General features: G+C 42.8%; 1 protein-coding gene across 1 annotated transcript in view; it reads left to right on the top strand.

Moving 5' to 3' along the window:
* The window catches only part of mgl (low-density lipoprotein receptor-related protein megalin), a 262,815-nt gene that overhangs the window by 40,360 nt on the left and 196,478 nt on the right, over positions 1–25,977 (top strand). The window contains exon 2 of the mRNA XM_083143948.1: positions 22,413–22,544. Within this exon, the coding sequence (XP_083000074.1) occupies positions 22,413–22,544 (132 nt within the window). The remainder of the gene's footprint in view (positions 1–22,412; positions 22,545–25,977) is intronic.

Raw genomic sequence — 25,977 nt, 5'->3', positions numbered from 1 at the left:
TCTGAACTACTAGAAACTAAGTGCGATGTTTCCTAGGCCAGTTGGAGCCGTGTTGCGATGTGGTCATGGGTGATGGGAGATTTTTGCGACATCTCTTCGGTAAATAATGAACTACACAGTCAACACGCGCCATTTTCGAATACTGTCTTTTCTCCTGCAACACATTAGAGCACTAAATGACTAATTTTTGGAAAACTCTCGTGCGAAATATAAGTATTATTTCACAGTTTCAAAAAAAAAGGTTTAATATTTTCTTCCTTAACAGCGTACAGAAGGAGAAAAAGTGTTCAGATCATGTTTTCTCGAAATGAAAGAATGAAAGAACGAAGCGCGTGAGTTATTACCATAAAGATGACATGGAGAAATGAGGAAAGAATGGTGAAGGGAAAAATAAGAAGAGAGCAACACGATCCTGCAAAGAGGAGGACAATATTTTATCTGCCGGAAATGCAAAAATGTCTCACGTAAGAAGACAATTAATCCAGCATCTTGGAAGCCTTTTCTGCATCTCGCTTTGCAAATTCTCGGCACCATTTCTTTCTCTCTCTCGACTTTTATAAGGGTAAGGGAGTGAGTTGGGGAGAAAGGGAGCGGGGATTAATTGAAGACGCACACGCACGTCTTGTCCCTTGAGAGAACAGAACTCGCTTTCTCCACCACAGTCTGGGGTTCGATTTCCGCCTTGGTACGTGACTCGGATATAGAAGAAACTCGTCTCCCGTAAGGAGCTCATCTCGAAAAGACCTTTTCCCAGAATCGCATGTGGCATACCGCTCTCTAGCAGAGTCTTCAATCTCTCATACGCTCCCAAAGCGACATCCAAATCCAATATTCTGGAACCTGCCAATGATGAATTTCGAATTTCAATACAGAGTAGATAGTAAATATGCCTTTGAGCACAGTTTTGATTTCTTGACCAAACGACCACAAAAAGTTGAAAAACTCACTTTCTCTCCCTGTTCCGCGCCTTATTTATTGCGCTGACGATGTTTCACGGGCGCAGAAAAGCAGTGATGAGTGAAAGATGAGCTCTCATCCTCTCATCCTCTCATCTTCTCATCTTCTCATCTTCTCATCCTCCAAAATGTTTGTAGATCGTGACCTTTGTAAACCTCTCTCTCGAGAACGATGTGCCACACACACATACACACATACACACATACACACATACACACATACACTCATTTTCTCTCCACGTTCCGTGCCTTATTTATTACGCTGGCGATGTTTCAGGGCGCAGAAAAGCAGTGATGAGTGAAAGATGAGCTCTCATCTTCTCATCTTCTTATTCTCTTATTTTTGAAGGACCAAATGTTTGTAGATCGTGACCTTTGTAAACCTCTCTCTCGGGAACGATGTGGCACACACATACACACGCGCGCGCGTGTATCATTTTCTCTCCCTGTTCCGCGCCTCATTTATTGCGCTGACGATGTTTCACGGGCGCAGAAAAGCAGTGATGAGTGAAAGATGAGCTCTCATCCTCTCATCCTCTCATCCTCTCATCTTCTCATCCTCTCATCCTCTCATCTTCTTATTCTCTCCACCTTCAGAATATTGTCGTCAACATTAGAGATGAAGTTGGAGTGCTGGAATCAACGGGAACAAATATTTATATATCGTGACCTTCGTAAACCTCTCTCTTGGGGGAAGGATGTGGCATATACACACGCGCGCGCGTGCGCGTATGCCTTTTATTATTTCCGTATTGTAACACAAACAAACAAACAAAATAATAATTGTTGTTTTTTAGGATACCTGGCCCCTATAACCTCGCCAGGGTGCGTGGTGCCCAACCAAAAAGTAAAAAAAAAGGTTCTCTAACGGCTGCGGTGATAGATTACCGCACCTCTGTAGAGTTTCACGTGTTTTTTTTTTCCCCCAAACTTCCATGAAACCCTACAGAGGACCTCCGTAATGCATGCAACGTGTACTAACGACTCTAGTGTTATTTTGATGTTGTGATATTTTTGGATATAGAGTTTTATTGTGAGATATAGATAAAAATAATTATGTTTATTATTAATATTTTCTTGATGAAGATGGAGAATGTATGTGTGTGTGTTACAAATAAAGTTGCATGCTTTTTTCTAGTGTGTGTGTATGTGTTTTTGATGTTTCGACAGCATCTGAAACGATAAAAAAAGAAATTTTATTGTTAATTTTCTTGTGTAAAAACAACAACAAATTTTTGTGCAAATTTTCTGATTTGTCTCGTGCTATAGTGCAAAAAAAGATATTGTAACTGATAACTAATGAAATTGACATTTGTAACTGATCTGAACTAGTGAAATTCGTATTGTGCCATTGTAACTGATTGTGCTAGTACAAAAAATTTCTTATTGTGCAAGAAAAGATGTTAAAAACTTGTTAAAACTGCTCTGTGACCCTCTCGTTCTTCAGGTCGTAGGCGAAGAACTTCTCTGCAATCAGGATGACACTGCATAGGGTGTCCTCGGGCAAGGCATCGTGGAACTCGCAGACGATCTTGATGTTGGTTCGATCGTTGACCACCACCTGCTTCCTCTTAGATGTGTTGATGACGGTCATGGGTCTCCGTGCTTTGAATTCGCTGGGCGTGTAGTACATGTCCACGCTCCCCTCGGTCACGCGTTTGTAAGCCGAAAACGCTTCGTAAAGTTTGAGATAATCGTTTTTGGTCACGTCGAGGTTGTAATTCTCGCGCGGGAACACTTCGTTGCGTCCATTCTTCAGATAAACGTTCTTGATCTTGCAGTCGTCGAACTTGCTGGAATCTTTTTCCTGATTCTTGTCCCTCCCGGTCTGAAAAAGCACTACGACGAAATCTGGCATGTCGAACTGTATGTTGTTGAACTGCGTCGTCAAGTCGAATTCCATGTGACTTCCGGACGCTATTTTTTGCACGCACTGGTAACCGTGAAAGTGAATCGGTACCTGCGGACTTTTCAAGATCTCCGCTTTGTACTTGAGGGCGTAGTTCGTTTCGTATTCCACCACCGGCATTCTCAATTCCATGCTCCGGATGACGCACTTGGCTGCTTCGGGTAAAGTGTTGGCTATCGGCGTAGTGCCGTCCGGACCCAAAGTAGCGTATCGCATCAGTGCGTCGTTGTCGTTGGCCGCTCTTCGAAATGTGATCCTCAGTCCTCCCTTCCACATGATCTCCTTGTAGTCCGAGAAGAATCCTGGAAGCAGACGCATGGGAAAGAGGACCGTGTGACTTCTCGTCGATATTTTGGTCCCGGCTTCGAATCCCCCGGCCTGATAGTACGCTGCGTCCGTTTTGGATAATTTCAACGTTCCCACTGCCGTCGACGTGATGCCTGGATAGTCTATTCTGTCGATGACGGTGTTGTGTTTCCTCACCTCCACCTGCGAGAACAGGTGAGGCACGAAGTTGTCCACGAGTATCAAGTTTGCTGCTGCGGGAAACGCGTCTCCGCTTTCCTTCTTCACCACGTCGAATTGAAGGTAGAGGTCCGCTCTGTGAGGATGAATGAACCCGTCGCCTACGTCCACGTCGTATTCGATCTCCCTGTTCGCTTCGTTCAGATTGGCAAACGTGCGACGGTTGGGAGGGAAAGATTGCAATTCGTAACTTTCGATTTGCTCCATTTTCACTATGTATGGTTATTTATTATACGTTGATCTCCACGATGGCAGTAGTTGTTGCACCTGCGAAATCCACCACGTCTCCTTTCTCGTTCGTCACCACCAACTCTATGTCGTCTATGCGGTTGCGACATACTGGAAAATAGATCGGCGAAGAGGGCGTGTAGATGATCGGTTCCATGAATTCGGAACTTGGTTTGAAAGTGGCTATAATTCCCGTCTGCTTGTGACTTCCTAATCCGTCCGAGGATTTCGTGATCATTCCTTCCGCCACGTTACAGTGTACGTTCAGAGTCTCTATGGCCAAAAATTTAGGAATGTTTGTTGCCGTGTGCTTGATGCCAGCTTCGAGTTTTGTGTTGTTCTCGAAACCTAAAAGTTCTCCTATGGTGCCCAGGTCCACGGTCTCCGTCGCCGACAGGATTTCCACTCTGTGCGTGACCGAATTTTGAGAAAGGTACGTGCCTTTGGGTAACTGAGCTTGCAAAGTGGAAAGATTGTATTGTCCTGGCGTGACGACGATGTGTTCGCTTCCGACGCTAATTTTGTTGTTGTGCTGCGTAACATTGGGTATGAGGTACATGCTGTAGAATGCACGCAGAGCCACGGATTTAGGATAGACGATGTCGTCGTGCAGCGTGAGTTTCAAGATTGAAGATTCGCTCGTGAGATGGAACACGCCCATCCTAGTGATGCTGTTTGAGGTTCCACAATGCTTTCTGGAAATCCTCGATCGTAGGGTTATTTATTTTAGAGAGAAACGCGAGCACGGAGAGGCAGAGATGACCGCAGTTCACGTCTCCGAAATTTTGAATGCGTTCGTCGTTGTAGTATATAGAGGTTTTGCTCGTTTTCAGATAATGAATTAAATTTGTAGGTGGAACACCTCCGAAAGAATCGAAAACGAATGCTTTATCATCATTTTTGTGGTAACATATCCAATGCGTGCCTGGATTTTCTTGACCGTCCAAGTTGACTACTCCGCATTCTCTTCTTTTAACGCTTGAAGGTAACGAGTCGGACATGAAAACTCCTCTGAAGTGTTTGATTTGTAACGGTTCGATCAGAGATTCAATGTCTCGGTTGGTGAGTGCTTCTGTTTCTTTTTTTTAAACTTCTTCATCACGCCCTTTCCTCCTTTCTTCTCCATGGCCAGGTTGTGACGTTTCTGTTCTTCCAACTCGGCCTTGTTCTTCTTCGAGTCGATGACGGTTTTCGCGATGGCGGCACTTCCACCGGCCAAACTTCCCACGGCCCCCAATGCTGCCAGGATGGCGGGGATGCTGAATATGAAACCTCCGATCTTTTGCTGTTTCCGCGAACGCTGCAATCTTTTCAATTGAGGTGTGCTGAGCAGTAATTTCATTCCGTGTCCTTTCGACAAGCAAGAACGTTTCTTCTCGCGTTGTTTCTTGGTGAGTAACCCATCGAGGGCACCTAGATTTTTTAGATTGGAGTATGGTATCTGGTACACGACACCCTTGGGCTTCATGTTGATGCTCTATGTGTTATTTTCACGGTATGTTATTTATATATATATTCTGAGATTTTTTCTTGTGTAGTTTTTTTACGGTATGTTATTTATATATTTTCAAGGCCTCGCAGTCGTTACACAAATTCTATTATGTGCTTTGTTTTCTTGCCAAGAAGTTCCTTTGTCCCCTTGTACACGATTCGAGTTTTGTTCTCGATTAAAATAGATAGATTCTCGTCGGATAACATGTTAGCGTATCGATCTGGTAAAAATAGACTGTATTGTGCGTTGAGCAACAGGCATACCTTGGGACCATACTGGGTAGAAACGATTGAACCGGAAGTTATCGTGTAAGGTTTGTCGACTTCCAATTCCTGAATTTTTACATACTCGACTGACAAATTTAGCATTTGTTTTAATGCTTGGAGATCACTCATTTTTTCAGTCGTCATATCAAAGAAAAATTTCAGAGTGTTAGAGAGAAATTTTTTTTTTCACGATGTGTGTTATTTATATATACTTTTTTTCATGAGATTTTTGTATCGAAGATTTTTGTGTGTGTGTTAGAGGAAGAAAGTCCGTGCTTCCGAAAACGCAATGATGAGCGTAATGATATCTTCCGTCTCCTGCTTAGACTTACACCAATCTACTGTGTACCGTCTTCTTCCCTGCCTTGCCTCGTGCAATTCATCTAACCTATCGTTTAATTTTTCCCCTGCGGCCAAAAGCAGAATGTTGAGATCACCGCACCTCAGGCCGCTGATCTCCCGAAGATGGTCCTTGAGAACTATTTCGCATCCCATGTGAAATGCCGGCGTCGTTTTAGCTATGATCACAAGTTTATTAACATCTCCGTTAACTACCTTTTTGAATATTTTAGATAGTAGTTCGTGCGGCAAATCAGTTATGCAAGCCATGTTGTTTTTTTTACTGTATGTTATTTATATACCCCACCCCAATTTTTGTTTCGTGTTCATGGCGATGGTGGTACCCAGTGCGGCGACCCGTTCACCCAGCGATGCGTCTCTGCTCACGAACCTTTCGAAAGCTGCGTGCTCTAACTTTCTGTCTGCTTCGTGACGTGCATCCAGATCCGTCTGCGTGGTGTTGTAGGCGATGTCGTGATCTTTGCATGCGGCGTCCAACGGATTCACACCCTTGTCTCCTCTCTCCAATCTTTTCTCGAGTTTGGTACCCGGTCCGCAGTACTGGTAGCCAGGTAGATGCATCTCGAAAGGTAACTTGTTGATGATGTCGTTCACAAGTCCCTTTCCTTCGGCCACGTTCCAAAATTTCGGAGGCAGCGTGTTGATGATTTTGATTAGGTAACCTATGCCCTTGTCGTCGTTAACGATGAAGTTGGAAAGTTTCGTGCTGATCATGTCCACGATGCCAACCTTCTCGTTGTAGAAATTACGGTTGCCTGCATTCTCTTCGCCGGCTATCACCAACAATCGGTCCACGAGTTTCCTCACGTCGTCCACCCAAACGAATTCTTTGGGTAACGTGTTGTAGCGTTTGACGCCGCTGCCTGTTTTGACCTGGTTCCAAATCGGTTTGATGAGATTCCTGTACTTCTCGCCGCTGCTCGATTTCACCCTATTCTGCGAGGCGTCGTTGTTCTGGTACAAGGCATCCGTCATGATCAGAATTTCCTTGTAACTTTGGTAATCTTCGTCGGTGTAATCTTTCGGCTGCTTTTTGGCAACGAGTTCCCACAGTCCCACCGTACCCGGATACCTGTTCCAACTATCCTTGTCGCCTAAATTGACTTTAATATCGTTGCCTTCGAAGGTCACCTTCGATTTCCCAATCTTCCACACCACACCGCCGCCTTCGCTGGTTTCCATGCTGGGATACAATCCGAACACTTCATCCTTGTCGAATTTCCCTGTACTCAGGTAGTCTCGTGCCAAAGGTCCCAACTCGATTTTATCCGAAGACGACGACGTGCTGCCTATGGCTCGACGTCGTGCCGGTGCATCCTTCAGTTCGAACGGCGTCGAAGGAATGCTTGAAATGGGCGTGGGTACGGCGTAACTTTTAGCTGCGAGCGGTACGAGTTCATTAATCAAATTTTTATTTTGTTCCGTGACACTTTTAATTTCTTTACCTAGACCGCTGATGGCATCGATCACAGGTTGATCCTGACGTTTCTTCTCTTCGTAGAATCCGCGATTCTCGGATTTCCAACCTTTGAAGCGTTTCGCGAGGTAATCGCGAAGCTTGAGATTTTCGTCTTCGATTTTTCGTTTCGTCATGACGTTATTTATACACGTCGTTTCTCACAACGTTGCAACGTTTAGAAAGTCGTTGATTTTGTTTCTGTATTTTCCGTCGTTGGGTTTCCTCGTCATGTCGATCGTCGCGAATCCGAAATCGTCACCGTTCCAGCAAGTAGAGCAGCAGCATTCCGAAAATTGATTGTAGTTCATGTCTCCGCCTACGTAGTCATCGTACGCGTGCTTGAGGTTGGTGTGATCTTGACGAAACAAACATATGAAATTAGCGTTGTCGCGTACTAACTGTTTTGGAATTTTGGAAAACGTTTGAGCTAGGTAAAAGCAATCCATTCCTTTGTGACGACCTTGCGTGAAAAAGTTGCGAATTTCATTTTGATTTTCCAGGATGACATCGTCGAACACAACGACCGAATTTTCACGACAATCGTCGAGTGGTTTTATTTCCAAAGCAAACGTTGCAATGTCCAGACCATCGTACAGTTTCATCAGTTGCTGGTATTTGGATTGCTCCAAACTTTTCGAGAACACGTACAGGTGCCTGTTCTTCCAATCTAGCCAATTTGGTGCGAGGAGAAAATTGTCCACGAGCAGTGTCGTTTTCCCACACCCCGAAGGACCTACGATCAGACAGCGGATGTTGTCGGGGAGCAATTCGCCGTTCTTTTTTTTTCTCGTTTGACTTTCCGAATCAGGTAAACGTTTCACAACATTCCACGTACTCATAGAATCACTTCGTTTGAATCGATCCAACTTGTTTCCGGAAGTCCCAGCCATTTCACCAAAAGTTTGTTGCCTCTCTTGCGCAAAACTTTTTCGATAAGGTACGTGTCGGGGTATTTAGTTTTAGAGAGTTCCTCCTCGTAGAAGCGCCCCAATAAAATTTCACCGCCACTGTCCTTTATTATATACGTGTGACGGTTCCCGGGTAGAACTCGAACCACGGTAAAAAGTTCAGTGCTCCAGTTTCGTGTGAAACCCCTGTCGAACGTTCGCTTCAATTTACTAACCTTCACCTGTTCTCCAATTTTGTATTTAGCTTTTTTTGTCGTGGGCGTGTACTTTGGACAGTAAACGCTAGAAATTAAACGTTGCTCGTCAGACTTGGTAACGTCAGCTGGCTTCATGCCTATCGTTCCGTGCCGTGTGTGATTATAGTCGTTAACGAGTTCCGGAAGAATAGTGACCCACTTGTAGCTTCCCTGAAGCGTGAAGCGTGACCACATGCGCGATTTCAGAGTGCGATTGAATCTTTCCACAATGCTGGCCTTGACGTCACTGAAGGTCGAGTAATGTTGAACGTTGTGTTTCCGAATAAACTTTTGGAATACGGCGTTGTAAAATTCCTTCCCTTTGTCCGTGTGCAGAAACCGAGGTCGTCTGCCGCCGCTTTCGCGAAAAATTGTCTTGAATGCTTCCGTGACGCACGTTCCTGTTTTCGCCTTCAAAGGTAGAGCCCATGCGAATTTCGAAAATGTGTCTATGACGGTGAGGAGGTACTTGTTGCCCTTGTTCAATTTATGTACGTTTTTTAACTTGCCGCTACTCATTTCGACGAGGTCGCTTTCCCAGAGGTCGTCGATTCCCTTGGTTACCACAGCCAAACGTTCGTAGTTACGGCGTGGAGGTTTATGCAATTCTTGGACGATGGCTTGCCTTGACATTTTTTCTTAGAGATTACGTTTCAAGAGAAGCACAAGCGTGATGGGATTCAAAGAGGGTGGCACTTCGCTCGTGTTTTGAACGATCAGCTTATCGCCGGCACTCACGTCGAAAGCGGTGAGATCTTCGTCTTCGTGTATTTCATATATGTTGCGCGTTTCGTTCCAACGCGCCAGAGGAATGTTTCCTGCTTTCTGGACACCACGATTCGATATCAAAGTCATGGTGGGAACGCTAGCTTTTCTGCCGTGAGACCAGTACGAAAATTCGTTTATCTGAATCGTGCCATCGAGGAGAAACTTGTAGTACGGATGATAAGGATGCAGCATGTACAGTTTGTTACCTTCGACGAACGTGGAGATTCTCTGTTGATTGGGTACGCTGTTGATTTCGATGGCTTGCAGAGAATGCAGTTTAGCGAATTTAGTATCGACGCTAACGAGGTTGCTGTGAAGCTGACCCAGTGTGTTTTGTACGGGCACCAAATGCTCGACTATGGTATCCGTTACGGTAGAAAATGACGGTTTGATTTTCACTTCCACGTTCAACTGCTTGTAGCTTTCGTTGAGTTCTTGCAACTTGGCACCGAAAGAGGCCAGCGTCGATTCCTGCGTTGATTCCAGCACTCCAACTTGATCTCTGATGTTGACGACAATGTTCTGAAGGTTCTCGATTTGATTCAATTTCGAGCTCTTCTCGGTAAGATCGTTCACGATGATTCGCATCTCTGTAAACTGGGTGTGAAGGTCGGCGACGATCTGCGAAGTGGGCAGCGTCGACACCAGCGAAGCAAGTTCGTCTCGAATCTGTTCCACGTTCGCTGTTTCCGTTTCTAGTCGTTTCAGCATACGTGATATGTTCCTTTTCAAAGCGTGTAATTCTTTGGAGGTGGGGAGATTGGCCACTTTACTCTCGAGATCGCTCAACGAACTTTTGATGTCACTCGAATCGGATAGTGCCGTCACCGCCGTTTTCAATTTTTCCAAATCTTCGCTTGAAGGCACGCTCGTTCGTAACGATTCCAAGTCACCCTGTATGTTGTCCAGTACGTGATGAAAATGAGTAAGATTGGATTCGACGTTCAAATTTTCCAAATATTGGATCTTCTGCTGAACCGTGCTTAACGTGTCCTGAATACTCGTCAACACACTTGCTTCAGCGTGAATATTTTTAATTTCTTCGTTGATCAACTCCAGAGACGCCTGAAGCGTAGCGATGGTGGTTTGAATGTGTTCGAAATCTTGATAAGCCTCCAGTTGAATTTTTATGTTCGCGACGCTTTTACCGATGACCTGCAGTTCGTCCGACGATGGTAGGTTCGTCATTGTATCTTCCAAAGTCTGCAACTTGGATTTGATTTCTTCCAACGTGCCGGTGAATTCTTCTTGTAATTTAGAAACAACGACCTGCAAGCGTTCTACATCAATATCATTCACGACGGTTTGAAGTTCAGAGAAATTCTTTTCTATTGCGGAAGTTCGCTCTTCGATTTCGAGTTTCAATTTTTCCAAATCTTCATTTTTCGATTGAAATTGCTGTAATTTGGCCAAATCATTTTGAAGCGAATCCATGCTCAACTGTATATTTTGAATGTTGTCGTAAGAAGGTACGTCAACATAATTTTTTATCAGCGTCTTCAGTTCGGAATCGATTTTCAGAATGGGGTCGAGACATTGCGTTTGGAGCGTAGCGATTTCCGACTCTAAACTTTTGTTTAAGGTCTCCTGCAAAGCGATCAAATCGGTCCTCAACTTCTTAACTCGAACGTCCAGCATGAGAATCTCTTCTGCATGGTCTACACGCTTGGTGTTGCCGAAAATGTCGTTAGGCATTTTTGGTTAACGGTTATTTATAATAGGATAAACAATTCGTAATTCTACAAAGAGAGGAATGAGTTTGTCGTAATCTCCGAGAAGTTCCATGTAAAGATAATCTCCTGCAGAAACATCGTACGTAATATTAGAAAGCATCTTGTCGTGCTTGATTCGAAAAATGTTCTTGCCGGTAGAAATTTTGATTTCGCCTGCGTTTTCCGGATTCACAGTGATTTGAAGTTTCCCGTCGATCGGAATTTCATAGAAATGTAAATTGTTATTGAAGACGTAAAACATCTTGCCCACATCGTCATTCATTTTCGTCCATATACTATTAAGATGTACAATTAGTAGACCATTGAGTTTAGATAACACGGAAGGTAAGAGGTTATTGAAATTTGGTGATGCAGTGTCCATGTTGCTTTGTTTGCGAAAACCAAAGAGATTCATTGTCCTTGTTAGTTATTTAACACGTTGTGCATTTGCCATTCTTCAAAAAACAGATGGAGGAAAAGAGGAGCCCTTGGGCGATGAAAAATAAGAGTTGAATTTAATGAGGCCTCGTTTAGAGCGGGCTTAACAACATAATAACAGCTTGCAACTTTTCATCGCCCGAGGGCCCCTCTTTTCCTCCATCTGTTTTTTGAAGAATGGCAAAAAGACACAGCGGACTTCATGGCTATGGGGTTACAGTTAACACACGTCACATTTATCGCTTCCATTGCAGTGGCCCCACTCTCTCGTGTGGATTTTACAATCGAGAACACGTAACTTGTTGTCTGTTGCATCCAATGCTACTTTGGTTACGCGCGTCGTGTACAAATCATGCAATTTACTTGTAATGCGATGATCGGCGCTGAGTTGCCTTTTACTATGAAAAAGGCATTCCTTGTAGTCTTGCATGCTAAATTTGCTGGTACTTATTTTTCCCACACCCTTCGCTTTCTTGATCTCTTTTTCTTCTGCAATCTTTACACAGTACATTTTGGCACGAAGCCCCGCAAATTCGCTGATGTACTTCCCACCAACTTCATCTTTGAACTTTCCTATGGTCATTTTGTTTTCTGCCGAATGTAAGTGATGGCCTGATGGTAAGTTGCTAAAATCAAACAGATACTTCATCTTAGTCAGATCACGTTCGAGGTTTGGTGTGTTTTGGATTAGAAAAATGAAGCTATCCGTGTCAATGTAACATATTTGGATGTTATCTCCATAAAAAGGTTGAAACTGATCGTAGTACGATTGGTACATGTGCAATTTTGATAGTTCAAGGACAGTGGCACCTATGGCAATCGGCTTGTTGAGCATCACTTGCTTCTTGTTCTTCTCGACGAATACTAGATTCTCGTCGAAAATGGTGAAGTTTTTGAAGTAGGGGGACGCGACGATCTTCTCAAATTTCTTTTCGTCCGTGACCAACGTTGCGTCGATGTAATTACGCACGTTTTCCATCGTCTTGCCGTAGATGGCGTTGTTAAACAGTTTGTACAGATCCTTGTCTGCAGGCGATGTCGATTGCGCTCTGCGGCGCGTGTTCTCGGCTATGTAGGGTTCCAGCCATTTGCTCTGTCGGAACTTCAATCCTCTATGAACTTTCTTCAACTGCAAGCCGTGACTTATGTAAAATTGGAGGAGTCGGTAGTGCAGAATGTAATTCCGCTTGTTCCCCATACTTAGTATTAGTTTTGGCTCCGATGATCCTCCAGGTGGCTTCTCTTTGGTGGGGGCCAGGGCCAATCCGTGATGTTTCTCGTGAAGCCTTTCGGGATAATCGAGATCGACTTCCAAGAAACAGCCCCATTCATTATCTTCGCTCCAGTTGAGAAAATCTTCGCAGGAGAGTTCCTCTTCGGTCATCCACGCGTAGTCGCTGATGGGAAGACACTGGGACATGGAGTGGCCGTACAGGTTGTTGACATCCCAGTAGACAATATAGGTGTTGGGCTTCGATGCATCGTAACCAGGCGTATGAGGATTGTTTGCCCGAGCATGGCGTCGGGGGCATTGGACGATGCCACCGCGTATCGCACTCTCCATGAAAGCATACTGTTCCTTCTCTGCGATGAGTCCCAGTTCCACGTTGGTATATTTCATCATCGATTCCCAAGTCAACCCCGGCGTCGTGAAGAAATACGCAGGATCCAACTTGTATATTGCGATGCATCTCTTACGAAACGATTCGAAAATGTCCATGAGGAGAGTCACGTCCAATTTCAGATAGAGATCGTGATAATCGCGAAAAGTTTGGCAATTGAATGCCGTCCATACACTACGAGCGTGTTCGTAGTCCTCTTCGGAACAGACGTCCTCCGTGAGATGAGAATAAAATGCCTCCCGGGGTGGGAGTTCCGTCTCGTCAAATTTCTCGAAATCGTTGACATACTCGTAGGGGTAGACGCCCTTGCGACGCAACAGATTCAAATTCTCATCTCTCCCCGAAAAACATTTTTGCTTGGTGGCCACAAGATCTTCGTCGCCAAGTTGAGATGCAAGGCTTGCGAGGCTGGAGGACAGGAAATTGTAAGAGTCCAGGATTCGCACTTCCACACTTCCTCCTTCTTGGAGAGGGATCCACACTCTCACCGCGATGTACTTCTCGCTCGTTCTCGGAATGATGCTGATTCGAGAAGTTATGTTGTAGAGCTCTTTAACGAAGAGATGCGTATCGTACTTCTCCGTGTAGTGCAGAAACACGGCAACAAAATGCGACTCCTTAATCTTGAGATTGCACGAATTACAGATGGTGCTCAGGAATAATCCATTCTGGTGGTCATGGTGGACGACCTTGTAATTTTCGGCGGTGAAAGCCTGGTTACACTCCGCGCATCTTGTTGCCGCGTCATGTCCCCGTTGTTGTTCCGTCGTGAGAGCAGGTGGAGAAACGTAAGAGCCTTTCAGGCTGGGTGCAAGTTCTCTCGCGCATTCCGCCATCTTCTTAACAAAATGTTTTGCCGCATCGGGTCCGCAATACAGGATGACATCATTCAATTTTTCTCCGTAGATGGAGAAACTGCAAGGCTCGTGGTGAAAAATTTGGATTGTGCTTGAGGTAGAGGGATCAGGGTCGCAAGACGTCATGGGAACTTGGAAGCTTTCAAAGTCGGCATAAAGGACAGCGGGATGGTGGAGAAGAGCCTGGTGTTTCTGAAATTTCATCTTGGTTCCGGGTTCCGGCATGACATCTTCGGGTTCTGCATTCACGGAGCCAAAACACTTGTGCTGTTTTTTCATCTTCTTTCCCTCGCGAAAAATTCTCAAGCATCGATCGCAAATTTCGATCTTATCGTGATCCTTGGTGATCTGTCTTCCTACTAATCGTGAGAAATTCCGTATCAAACTGTAACGGTCATCTACAAGCAAGAGTCGAATTACATTATTCTGGCTTCTAGCAGGTCTTAACACACGAATGTTGTCGCAATCGTCAACCCCAAACACAGAAATATTGATATCTTCTCTTTTTTCCTCTCTATAGTTTTTTTCAAATTGATTGATCTTATTCAGAGGCACAGGATAGGAAATTCCTCTCATCATATTCTCGTATCTTCCCTCATATCCTCTGTAATTGGACAGGCGTTGGGGGTTATTATTTGCTGGGTGTAATGCGGCGATGACAGACCACAGGAAACTCTTCGCATCGTTACTTTGTATGTTCAACACTGCATTTTGCTTTTTTTTTTGCTTGTTTTTTTGAGCGCTGCGTAATGGTTTGAAATTGCAGACTCGAAGTTCTAACGCGTGATTCTCACCGCAAAGAGTCCACCCACTTCCTCTACCTTCAAAGTCTTCTTGTTTTTCTCCCAAGTGCTCGAATAGCCGTGTCACAATTTCCTCCAGATCCTCGTTATTGTCATCGTGTAAGCATTCGCACCCTACGTAAAAACTAAAAGTGCTTGACTCGGACGAGACAACTTTCTCATACAGCAGGGTCAAGACGAGATGAATTTTAATTGCAACATTGACGAGGCAATCACGTAATTGATCAACTACCCGCGATTTCACTTTGTCGAGGAAGATGCTCGAGTCACACTTTTCACTTCCAGATTTATAGGTCATGATGCGTGCACTTTTATTCAAAGCACCGCCTTCATGCCCATCAATGCGAGATTTCTTTGCCGGCGGGACTACAACATCATGATCCAGTAGACGACATTTTTTCAAATGCCTAGCAATGTTAGGTTTAGAAATTAATGTTCCACAGTTGCGACATGCCACTTTCCCGCAAAGACCGGAGGGACCTGGTTGCGATTCCATTTTTTCCCTCTGTTATTTATATATATATATACAGAGAAATTTTTTGGGGGGTTGTGGTGATGGTGGTGGTGGTAGGGGAAAGCGCACTGAAACAGAAGGAAAAAAAGTTGAAAAATGTTAAACATTTTTTTTTCCTTCCACAAGTACATATATATATTAGACGCGAACAGTGCACACACTGTTGTAGGAGGTGTGTGCGTCAATTTTTATGATTCCTCTGAATATGTGTGTGTGTGTCAGACGCAAAACAAAATAAATATATATATATATATCATGAAAAAAAACTTACCTTTCAAGAGAGATAGAGAGACTTCAAAAACTTGTAGCTCACTAAAACTTCCACGATGATATATATGTATACTGCCAGACAAACAAATTAAGAAATACTGAACTGCCACAATTGACGTTCACCTTTCAAGAAAAATAGAGAGACTTCAAAATAAAACTTGTAGCTCACTAAAACTTCCACGATGATATATATGTATACTGCCAGACAAACAAATTAAGAAATACTGAACTGCCACAATTGACGTTCACTATGATAATGATGTACAAAAAGAGAAACTGGTGCGTTATATAGGAACCGCGACCCCCTTGGTGAAAACACAATGAGGGCTATAGTCAATGTCCTAGCAATGAACCCCGTTGACACTTCCACCTCATGCGTGTTTATCATGGTATTCGATCGGGGAGTTTGTTGCCGTTTGTGGTTGCCGAGGGTGGAGTCGTCCACTGCGGAAGGGGATGGCAATGAACCCCGTTGACAGTTCCACCTCATGCGTGTTTATCATGGTATTCGATCATTTTTTCCTCGCATCCTCTTACAGATTCGCTTCGGGCAGAAACGGATGCGAGATAATTAGGTTCGGGGAGTTTGTTGCCGTTTGTGGTTGCCGAGGGTGGAGTCGTCCACTGCGGAAGCGGATGGCAATGAACCCGTTGACAGTTCCACCTCATGCGTGTTATGTGTGTGCACCATATTGTTCCCGAAAAAGAGAGGTTTACGAAGGTCACGATATACAAATATTTTGACCGGGATTTGGAAAATTACAATAAGGTGCATTCATCCTTCAAGAATAAGAGGATGAGAGGATGAGAGCTCATCTTTCACTCATCACTGCTTTTCTGCGCCCGTGAAACATCGTCAGCGCAATAAATGAGGCGCGGAACAGGGAGAGAAAATGATACACGCGCGCGCGTGTGTATGTGTGTGCCACATCGTTCCCGAGAGAGAGGTTTACAAAGGTCACGATCTACAAACATTTGGTCCTTCAAAAATAAGAGAATAAGAAGATGAGAAGATGAGAGCTCATCTTTCACTCATCACTGCTTTTCTGCGCCCTGAAACATCGCCAGCGTAATAAATAAGGCACGGAACGTGGAGAGAAAATGAGTGTATGTGTGTATGTGTGTATGTGTGTATGTGTGTGTGTGTGTGTGTGGCACATCGTTCTCGAGAGAGAGGTTTACAAAGGTCACGATCTACAAACATTTTGGAGGATGAGAAGATGACAAGATGAGAAGATGAGAAGATGAGAAGATGAGAGGATGAGAGGATGAGAGCTCATCTTTCACTCATCACTGCTTTTCTGCGCCCGTGAAACATCGTCAGCGCAATAAATAAGGCGCGGAACAGGGAGAGAAAGTGAGTTTTTCAACTTTTTGTGGTCGTTTGGTCAAGAAATCAAAACTGTGCTCAAAGGCATATTTACTATCTACTATACAGGCTACATATGTGAATCAGTAAACTAGAAATGATCTGTTGTAGTATTATAATAGTTTCGCAATGTACAGTGTGTCGCTGTTTAACCCAGACAAAGTTTGAACTGATAGAAGCCATCTAGACCAGTGGTTCTCAAAGTGTGGTACGCGTACCCTCAGGGGTACAAGGACTTGAAGGGGGTACGCGATCAGCTCGGAAGAGAAATGACAACATTTTTCCTGCACGTGTGTAGAGCAGACTTCATTGTTAATAGCTTTAACACTCAACAGGGAAATAAGGCTGATTTTGTCACTGACACTCTTATCTTTGTTTCATATGTTTTGAAATAAAATAATCGTTCAAAATCATTAATGGACTACATTTGGATCCGAATCTCTGTTTGAAAGTTTTGTGTACAACCAAACGTCAAGAAACTGTCAGGCTATGCAGGCACATCCTTCTCACGAGAAACTCTTGAGAATTTACAATAAAAACTCCAAAATTGTGATTGGGAGTTTCTTTACAAACTTTTTTTTTTCAATAACTTGAAAAGATGTATGAAAATTAAAGTTTATTTATATACTTCTTAGCATACATGTGTTTCACTTAATATTCTTGTAACTAATCATAAAGATTGTAAAAGTAGGAACACCCAATATAGTAATAAACCTAGGATTCTAATGTTAATTTGTTTATCATCTTTCCACATCCAGCCGAAATTCCATTTTTCTCTATTGCAGATAAACGTTACCATCATACCAAAAATTTCCCACCAATCAGGCATTCCATAGAATTCCCCAAAACCCACTATTCGGAGAAAACCTATTGTGGTGCTACATAAACGTTTACTTACGACTAAGGGGTGCAATGAGAAAGAAGTTTGAGAACCACTGATCTATACCCCGTCCCAGCTAACTGTGGAGGAAGGCCGCGGATAGCGTCAGAGAAGCGAGGAAAATCGAGTGGCCAGAGCGAAGCTGGGAAGGCAGTCACTTTCCCCCACTCCACGTAACCCCATTCCCTCTCACGTGTTCATTGGTGAAGCCGTCTCGCGTCACTACTTGCGCAGAGACTTGATTTCGTTTGCCTGCTCCACAGTTAGCTGGGACAGAGTATAGAGGAACGAAAACGAGTCTCTGCGCAGTAGTGACTCGACCAATGAACAAGTGCGAGGGAAGTAACGGTTTCTTTATTTTGAAGATAAGAGTCCTAGAGAAACGGCAATTGTTATCCTGCATGTACGCAAATATACGGCACAGATTCAGTGTTGGCACTGTAATTTATGTTTTTTCTGTCAGAAAACTTGCTTTAGCATTTGGTGGCTATGATTACATCATCATGCAAGCAGAAACGTCGGCAAGCTGAAGTCGCAGGATTTAACCCTTGCCCATTAAACCATGAATGTATCCTGTATCAGTACAAATGTTTCTTTTTGGCCATGACTTCCTACGTTTTTCGCATAAGTACTCACACTCCCATGCACCGATTGGTTACCCAGCCTGTCCATTTCTGAAACGAAATCACTTTCGGACAGAAAATACGCCGCTCGAAACCATGACTGTGACACGTGGTCGCATACATAACGATAAGAAAATGCCTTTCTTCAAGGTATCGTGGGGGTCGAAGCAAGGTTCAACAAGCAAATGGTTACGAAGATAATTAGCTGTTCACGTCTATAATCTCTACACGCAGTGACGCCTTGTCGTTGCATGCTAGTTAGAGCCCCTGTTTGTGCATGGGTGTACCGGATGACCAGAATTAAAGTTACCCAACCCAGCGCCCTCTGTAGCCTGTTTGAGGCATCGTAGAACTCTGAAATTTGGTGAATCCACTATGCAGACCATGGGGAAGAGGATGGCGATAAAAGAAAGAAATAGTTTAATTTCCCGCCACCAGGTTGAAATGTGGCGCTGTACTTCCATGATGGGTTGTACAAATAATCACGTTAAGTGATTTAGCTGAGTTATTAATTAGAAAGACATTTGTTAGTGGCTGGAAGTTGCGAGAAAATAATCTCTCGTTTATTGCAAGATTGCAAGGTAAAGGCAAATACATAACCAATTGGAGAAGTTTACGTCATTATTACAACCCATCATGGAAGTACAGCTCCACATTTCAACCTGGTGGCGGAAAATTGAACTATTTTTTATCGCCATCCTCTTTGCCATGGTCTGCATAGTGGATTCACCAAATTTCAGAGTTCTACGATGCCTCAAACAGGCTACAGAGAGCTCTGCGTTGGGTAACTTTAATTCTGGCCACCCGGTACATCAATTTCATCATAATTCATCCTTATTGTTCGTGAGCAGGCTGTAGTGGAAGAAAGTTGAAGACGTTTGACCCATCTTTTCAGTTATCCCAGCAATGCGTTGTTCGTGAACAGGTAAAACGAGATTTAGAAATATTTACATAACTGATACGCGGTAGTGTTACAGTCTAGGACAGGCATGGGTAACCCGTCGTTTTTTGTGGAAGAACGCTCTTGAATGCACGTGCGAACTGCATATCGAGCAGTGCTGGAGCGTTGCAAGAGGAGTGGAAAGGAGGGCGTGAGCAAGGCAGGAGGCTTCGTCAGTCTCGCCACCTGATCCATGAGTAGCAATACAGTATGTTATTGTTTTCTTTTTCACTTTATCTCTCTCTTCACGCTCTTTCTTCATGAAAAGAGAGAAAATGATAAAAAAGAAGACAATGACGGAAGATAAAGAAAAATAAACAGATAGAGGGAGGGAGAGGGGATAATCTCTTCATCTAGGGGCAAGCTCTCTCTCTCTCTCTATCACCTTCTTACGAAAGAAGAGAGGGATCCTCGAGAAATGAAGAAAAATAAAGAAAAAGAGAGAGAGAGAAAAGGAAATATATTTTCTATCTTCACCCTTTCCTTCTCCCTCTCTGTTTTGTTTTACTTTCTCCCTTTTTGAGGAAGAGTGGAAGAGGAAGAAAGGGAGGAGAGAGGCTCAGTCTTGCTCTTCCTTCTCTCTCTCCATCTGTTTCTTTCTCTTTTGTGAGAGACAGAGAGGGACAACGACAGAGAGAGTGGACAGAAGAGACGATAGAGAAAAGAGAAAGAATGAAAGACCAGTGGGAAAGGTTTCAGAAACAGGAAAAACTCTCTCTCTCTCTCTCTCTCTCTCTCTCTCTCTTCTCTCTCTCTCTCTCTCGGGGGAAGGAAAGAAAGGCAGGGAAAGAAAAAGGCAGAAAAATCTGAAAGCAAGTGAATCGCCCACTACTGCTCTTATTGGTCTCTAGATACAGGCGGCAAGCTCCCACCGCAAGTAGAGCTCTCTGGTATAAACAAGTACAATACTCAATCCAGCAAAGGGGCACGCCTCTCCCTAGTTACAACCCCAGCCAAAGGTAACAATACTGCGGACATCTGAGGCGTTGCTAAGGCTTTCACAGAAGAACGTCTTATTGCATCCCTCGCCACCAATCTTCTGGAATGAAAGGACAGGGATTTCCCCCCTTTTCCTAAAAGACACTCGGCATTCCCCAGACGGGAATAAATCCACCGTTTTAATGGCTAAAGGAAGAAAAAAAAGACTAACGTCACGCGGAATAAAGAAATACAGAGAAGGATCGAATCGCCGCTCTGTGCAAATGATACAATTTATTAACACGGACTGGCAGCCGGGCGGAGGACTGTAAATCGATTAAATCTCCGGGCCCGGATCCAAGTTCCGGTTAGATTTATAAAGTTCTTGACCGGAACATACGTGGACGGTAACTCTGAGAGCGTAAAATGAGATGGGTTCGAAATCTCTGGAGAAAAAGCGATTTTTAGTTCTGCGTGTGTTGCGTGACGATAAAGAGATAGTGGCTAAATGTTATTGCCGCCATCGCGAACGGGCGGTAATGGAAGATTTATATTACTTTTGCACGAATCTTGTGTCGCCAGAACAATGGAATTAAGCGCGAAAGTGAAATTTTCGCGATTAATCCGTTTCGTTGTTTCTTTCGCGCTTATTCGGGTGTTCCTTTCTCTTTTAGTTTCCATCCTTCTCTCTCTTTCTCTTTTAGTTTCCTTCCTTCTCTCTCTTTCTCTTTTAGTTTCCTTCATTTTCTCTCTTTCTCTTTTAGTTTCCTTCCTTCTCTCTCTTTCTCTTTTAGTTTCCTTCCTTCTCTCTCTTTCTCTTTTGGTTTCCTTCCTTCTCTCTCTTTCTCTTTTAGTTTCCTTCCTTCTCTCTCTCTTTCTCTTTTAGTTTCCTTCCTTCTCTCTCTTTCTCTTTTAGTTTCCTTCCTTCTCTCTCTTTCTCTTTTAGTTTCCTTCCTTCTCTCTCTTTCTCTTTTAGTTTCCTTCCTTCTCTCTCTTTCTCTTTTAGTTTCATTCCTTCTCTCTCTTTCTGTTTTAGTTTCCTTCCTTCTCTCTCTTTCTCTTTTAGTTTCCTTCCTTCTCTCTCTTTCTCTTTTAGTTTCCTTCCTTCTCTCTTTCTCTTTTAGTTTCCTTCCTTCTCTCTCTTTGTCTTTTAGTTTCCTTCCTTCTCTCTCTCTTTCTCTTTTAGTTTCCTTCCCTCTCTCTCTGTCTTTCTCTTGTAGTTTCCTTCCTTCTCTCTCTTTCAGTTTCCATTCTTTTCTCTCTTTCTCTTTTGGTTTCCTATCTCTTATTATCCAACTTTATCTCCTTCTTTCTTTTTCTTTCCTTCTTCCTTTCAATTTTGATTTCTTTCCTTCTCTCTTTCTGCTTTGCTTTCTTTCCTTCATTCTTTCTAGTTTGCTTTCTTTTCTTCTATTTTTTTTCATTCTTTCCTCATCTTTGTTTCCCGTCTCTATTTTCTTCTTTCTACTCTATTTTTCTTTCTTCCTTTCTCTCTCTCTCTCTCTCTCTCTCTCTCTCTCTCTCTCTCTCTCTCTCTCTCTCTCTCTCTCTCTCTCCCTCTCTTCGCGGTTGTGCCTTTTGCGCATATTCCTGTGTTCAATTTTAGTTTCGGAATTATTCCACCAACCCCGAATCTTTATATAGCGTCATTGGAACGGGAGATGTTAAATTGATCATTTCAAAATTAAAAAAACGCACAACTTAAATACTGCATTTTTTTAAAAAATTACATGTTGCGACCGACAGTTTCCCCTCATTTATGAAACTTGTGTTTAAGATTAATGTAGGTAGGTGTTTGGTCACAATCGTCGTCATGCTAGCCAGTGTGGTGGCGCTAAGAAAGAACTACGTTCGTATCCTGGACAAGGCATGTGTGCTTGTCCCATATGTATTCATCAGGCCTGGGCAATCAGCCATATTTGTTATTGAGTTCCGTTTGCCTATCTTGCTGGGAAGACACCACACTCCCTGGTACCAACTAAGAGTGAAATTTTGTTAAAAGTGTCCACTTAGAATTGAATCACCCTGTATGTAAATGCTTATATTAATGGCCTGCCATATTTGTTATTGAGTTTCTTCTAATTCCTTCTAAAGCCTCCTTTACTATCTCTATTTCTAATCTTCTGACGTCATAACAGTCACTCATTCGCTGTACTCATTTCTCTCTGTGTCTCATGTCCAGGAACTAGCACCATCCTCCACATTAAGCACCTGTTTGTCTATCTTGCTGGGAAAACACTGCACTCCCTGGTCCGAACCTGGAAGTAAATTTTGTCAAAAGTGTTCATTTTTAATTGAATCGCCCTCTACATAACTGCATATAAATGCTTATATTAATTGCTTTTTTTCTTCATTTCAGCGCCACCTGATTGCGAACCGGGGCAGTTGTCTTGCGGGCAGTACACCTGGAATAAGACGTACTGCTTTCCACCACATTATCGTTGTGACATGACAGTTGATTGTCACGATGGTACGGACGAAGCCGAATGCAGTAAGTAAACGATTTTTTATTCCATTTTGAAACGCTGTGTTTTTCTTCATCAGTTTTGATCGAAGAAACTATTTTTGAGAACATTTCGTGTAAATATGGTGAATGCATATAGTTTCGGACAAACTTAGACACTTTAAAGGCACGCCTTTTCAAGATTGTGAAGAAGGTAAGGTCCAGGTGGCTTTGTTTGTCCGGAAGTATATATTATTCCTGGTGTAATCATATCAGTTTGTTTACTAGACGTAGGGAAAATTCTCTGGTTACTTTTGACGTGTGTGTGACTTAACTAAGGTGTAAATCAAAAACCCTGAGACCTTCTGTAAACAAACGGTCTCACCGATTCGATGTATCACTCCGCGTCAGCTGATTCATGACCGCAATCATCTGCTGTTACACTCATAGTTCGCCGCACCTATTCATTTTATATAAGAGCCTCTGAATGTGAGAACCCGCTCTCAAAACATCAGACGAATATGCAGCCGCATACATTGTTACTCTCCCGGTCATTCTCTCTTTCATAACCCTTAAAACTGCAGACACTGACACACCACTGCACTGGGATACCAACTTAACCACTTCATTTACTGGTTTCTCAGGATACCACTGACAGAACGTTACATAAATATTGAGTAGAATCTGTTTCTCACCCCTTTTCAAAGGCTGTCCTTGCTGGTGTTTTGAAAACAAGCTCGGAGAACACGGAGACTTTCCCGCAAGCATAGAACTGGACATGTTATTTTTCTAAGGATAAGTCAGGCAATATTACTAAGTTGCACTACTTCCTTGCTGTTCACATGATTATTTTTAGAAAATAACCAATGTTATAAAATATCATTATGTACACAAATCTCTAAGCTCATTGAAAGTTACAGTGCATATTACTACAAAATGTTCACACTTATCTTTCCTTGCCATGTCACCAAGTTATTTTACGAAGTGCACTATATTTGGCGGAACAAAAATAGTTATTAGGATGCTTGTCAAAGTTTCCAACCGCAATAAATTTACAAACTTTCTTTGTCTTGTTTTGATCATCATCAATATATTTATTGGACTTACAGCAATGCATATGGCTGTTTATGCCCATTATATATTTTATTTACATAAGATACAATTTACATAAAATCTACAAACAAATTTCAAATACACTCCTATCTTTATCAAACCTTAGAAATATACATTACCATGTTATATCATTTTGTCTAAAAAAATGCAAGTAAAATATATTCAATTCACATGCAAGAAAGAAGCCAAATTTTTGGGAAATGATTACTGGTGCAAAGAGTTAACCATAAAGGTGAAGCAATAAGTAAAAAGGAGAAAGAGCATTGGGTTTAAAGTGAGACGTCATTTGCGGCAGCGTATCCCATACTACAAATTGACCATTGTTTTACCTTACGTAATGAATCCTGTAACAACGCTGGATTTTTGTGTGTATTATTTTACTTCTATGAGTTTGCAATGCTTTCTGCATGCAGGTGGTTTTGTTTACAGAAGGTCTCAGGGTTTGTGATTTGACATAGGATTGCATATATATATATCAGACTTTTCTAAAGCAATACAAGCTTATATGGTAAGAGTACATGTTTGTTCAGTCAATGTTTTCATGGAATTAGCTATATATGTATACACACACACACATACATACATACACACACACACACACACGTGGTACAATCCAAAAGTTCGGGGACTCGTCTTATAGATGCACAAGCACCTTCAAATTAATCATCTTGGGCGATGATACATTTTTGCTGGACGTAGTGCTTGAAGGCATGTTTTGCAATCTACAGTAATGCCTCCTGCGATGCTGCTTTCACATTGGTTTCCGACACGAAACGACGCTTCTTTAGATGGATTTCATGTGGGAGGGAAAGGTAGAAGTCGCAGGGGCTAAGTCCGGCGAATATACGGGATGGCGAGATGTTATGCGATCTTTACCCCAGTTATTCTTTAGCTTATCGTCTGCAAAGCGTCACGATTTTGTTTCTTATCTGCTGTCATAATCGTTAAAGTTACCCCTTCCGATGAAAAATCCAGTGCTATTGAATAAGACAAAACCACGTGACTACAATGTTTGGACTCAATCTTGCTCAGTGACGTCACACTAATATGGTCCATGCCAGGTGGAAAATGCGCTGTAATATACGGGTTTTACTTGAATTACGTTGTGATCATACCTGTGTTATTTAAGTCTCTACAGCAAGCGTAGGAAACAAACTATAGAGTTACTCGGGGGAATATGCCCATCGGGGTTAAATGTCCACCCCCTCGTATCTCGTGCAACGTTAATGTTATGGCAACTCTGCGACTCTTGTTTGAAAGCGCCCTCCGTGGTGAGACGATGCAGCAGGGTTGGAGCTTGTGAGAAGAATCTGAAGCCATTCAGGGTTAATTTTTGAGGTAATAATTTTTTGGACGTTGCTGTATTAACAGTGTGCAATAATATTCTCAAGAGAGAAAGAAACGAAATTACATTTGGTGTAAAGATCAAGAGTCAGGGATACATATCTGCAGAGTAAAACTGCCGCATGGTGCTCAGAGTTGCCAACCCAGTGATTCAATTTTCTGCTTGTAGCTGTGTGGTGATATGCCCACAGAAATTAAGTACAATATGCCCATGGGCATTACTGTGATAAGAAAGGACCACAATGTGACTGGATCCAGTATATTCGTTGTAGTATGTGGATGCATGAAATATGTATCAAATTCACTCCCATGTATCTAAAGTGCAATGCAATTTCTCACAAATGTAAACAGTAAAAGAGGCTATGGTAAATTCAAAATAAATGTTGTTAGAAACGCTATGCTTGTCTGTACAAATGATGTTCTGTTTACGAAACAAACGTTAATAATTTTCCAGTTAATGCTGTGTATTATTTTCCTTTAAATATGTCATGTCAAGTATTACAACAATTGTTTCTTGTATGCCCCTAATCGGTGGGCATTTTACCATGAACACGGGGTGGTTTGCCCAAATTGACGTTCATCTGTTTATTTTTCTATGGTTCTTTTGCTATAAGACTTACAGTAATAAAACTTATAGGTAACAATAACAAAACATGTAGCTTTCATTTGACATCCTTTTCATTGCGACACTCCTTCATTTCGCGAAGCTATAAACCGCCAAACAAAAGTTGGGCGTATCCCCCAGAGTGACTCTACTGTATCCGTGATTCGATCCATTATCTCTGCAGTGCTAGCAAGTAGAACCTAAGGTGGCAAAAACATATCGAAACTGGACGATACATCGTTGCCCTCAATCGAAACAGGTTATCGATGAGTACCCGTCGCGATTATAGAATGTACTCGAGCAAGTTCCACAAAAAGCATTCTTTATAATGAGATTAGTTTTCCCCATACACACTCATGGTTGGCAGCGGTGACAGGAAGAGAGCCACGTGCGGACAATATTGCATCCATTCGCATCCAC

This window comes from Lepisma saccharinum, chromosome 22 (genome assembly GCF_977018435.1).
Source record: "Lepisma saccharinum chromosome 22, izLepSacc3.1, whole genome shotgun sequence".
Classification (NCBI taxonomy): Eukaryota; Metazoa; Arthropoda; class Insecta; order Zygentoma; family Lepismatidae; genus Lepisma; species Lepisma saccharinum.
The sequence above is the reverse complement of the archived record's forward strand: the minus strand, read 5'-3'. Positions and strand labels throughout refer to the sequence as shown.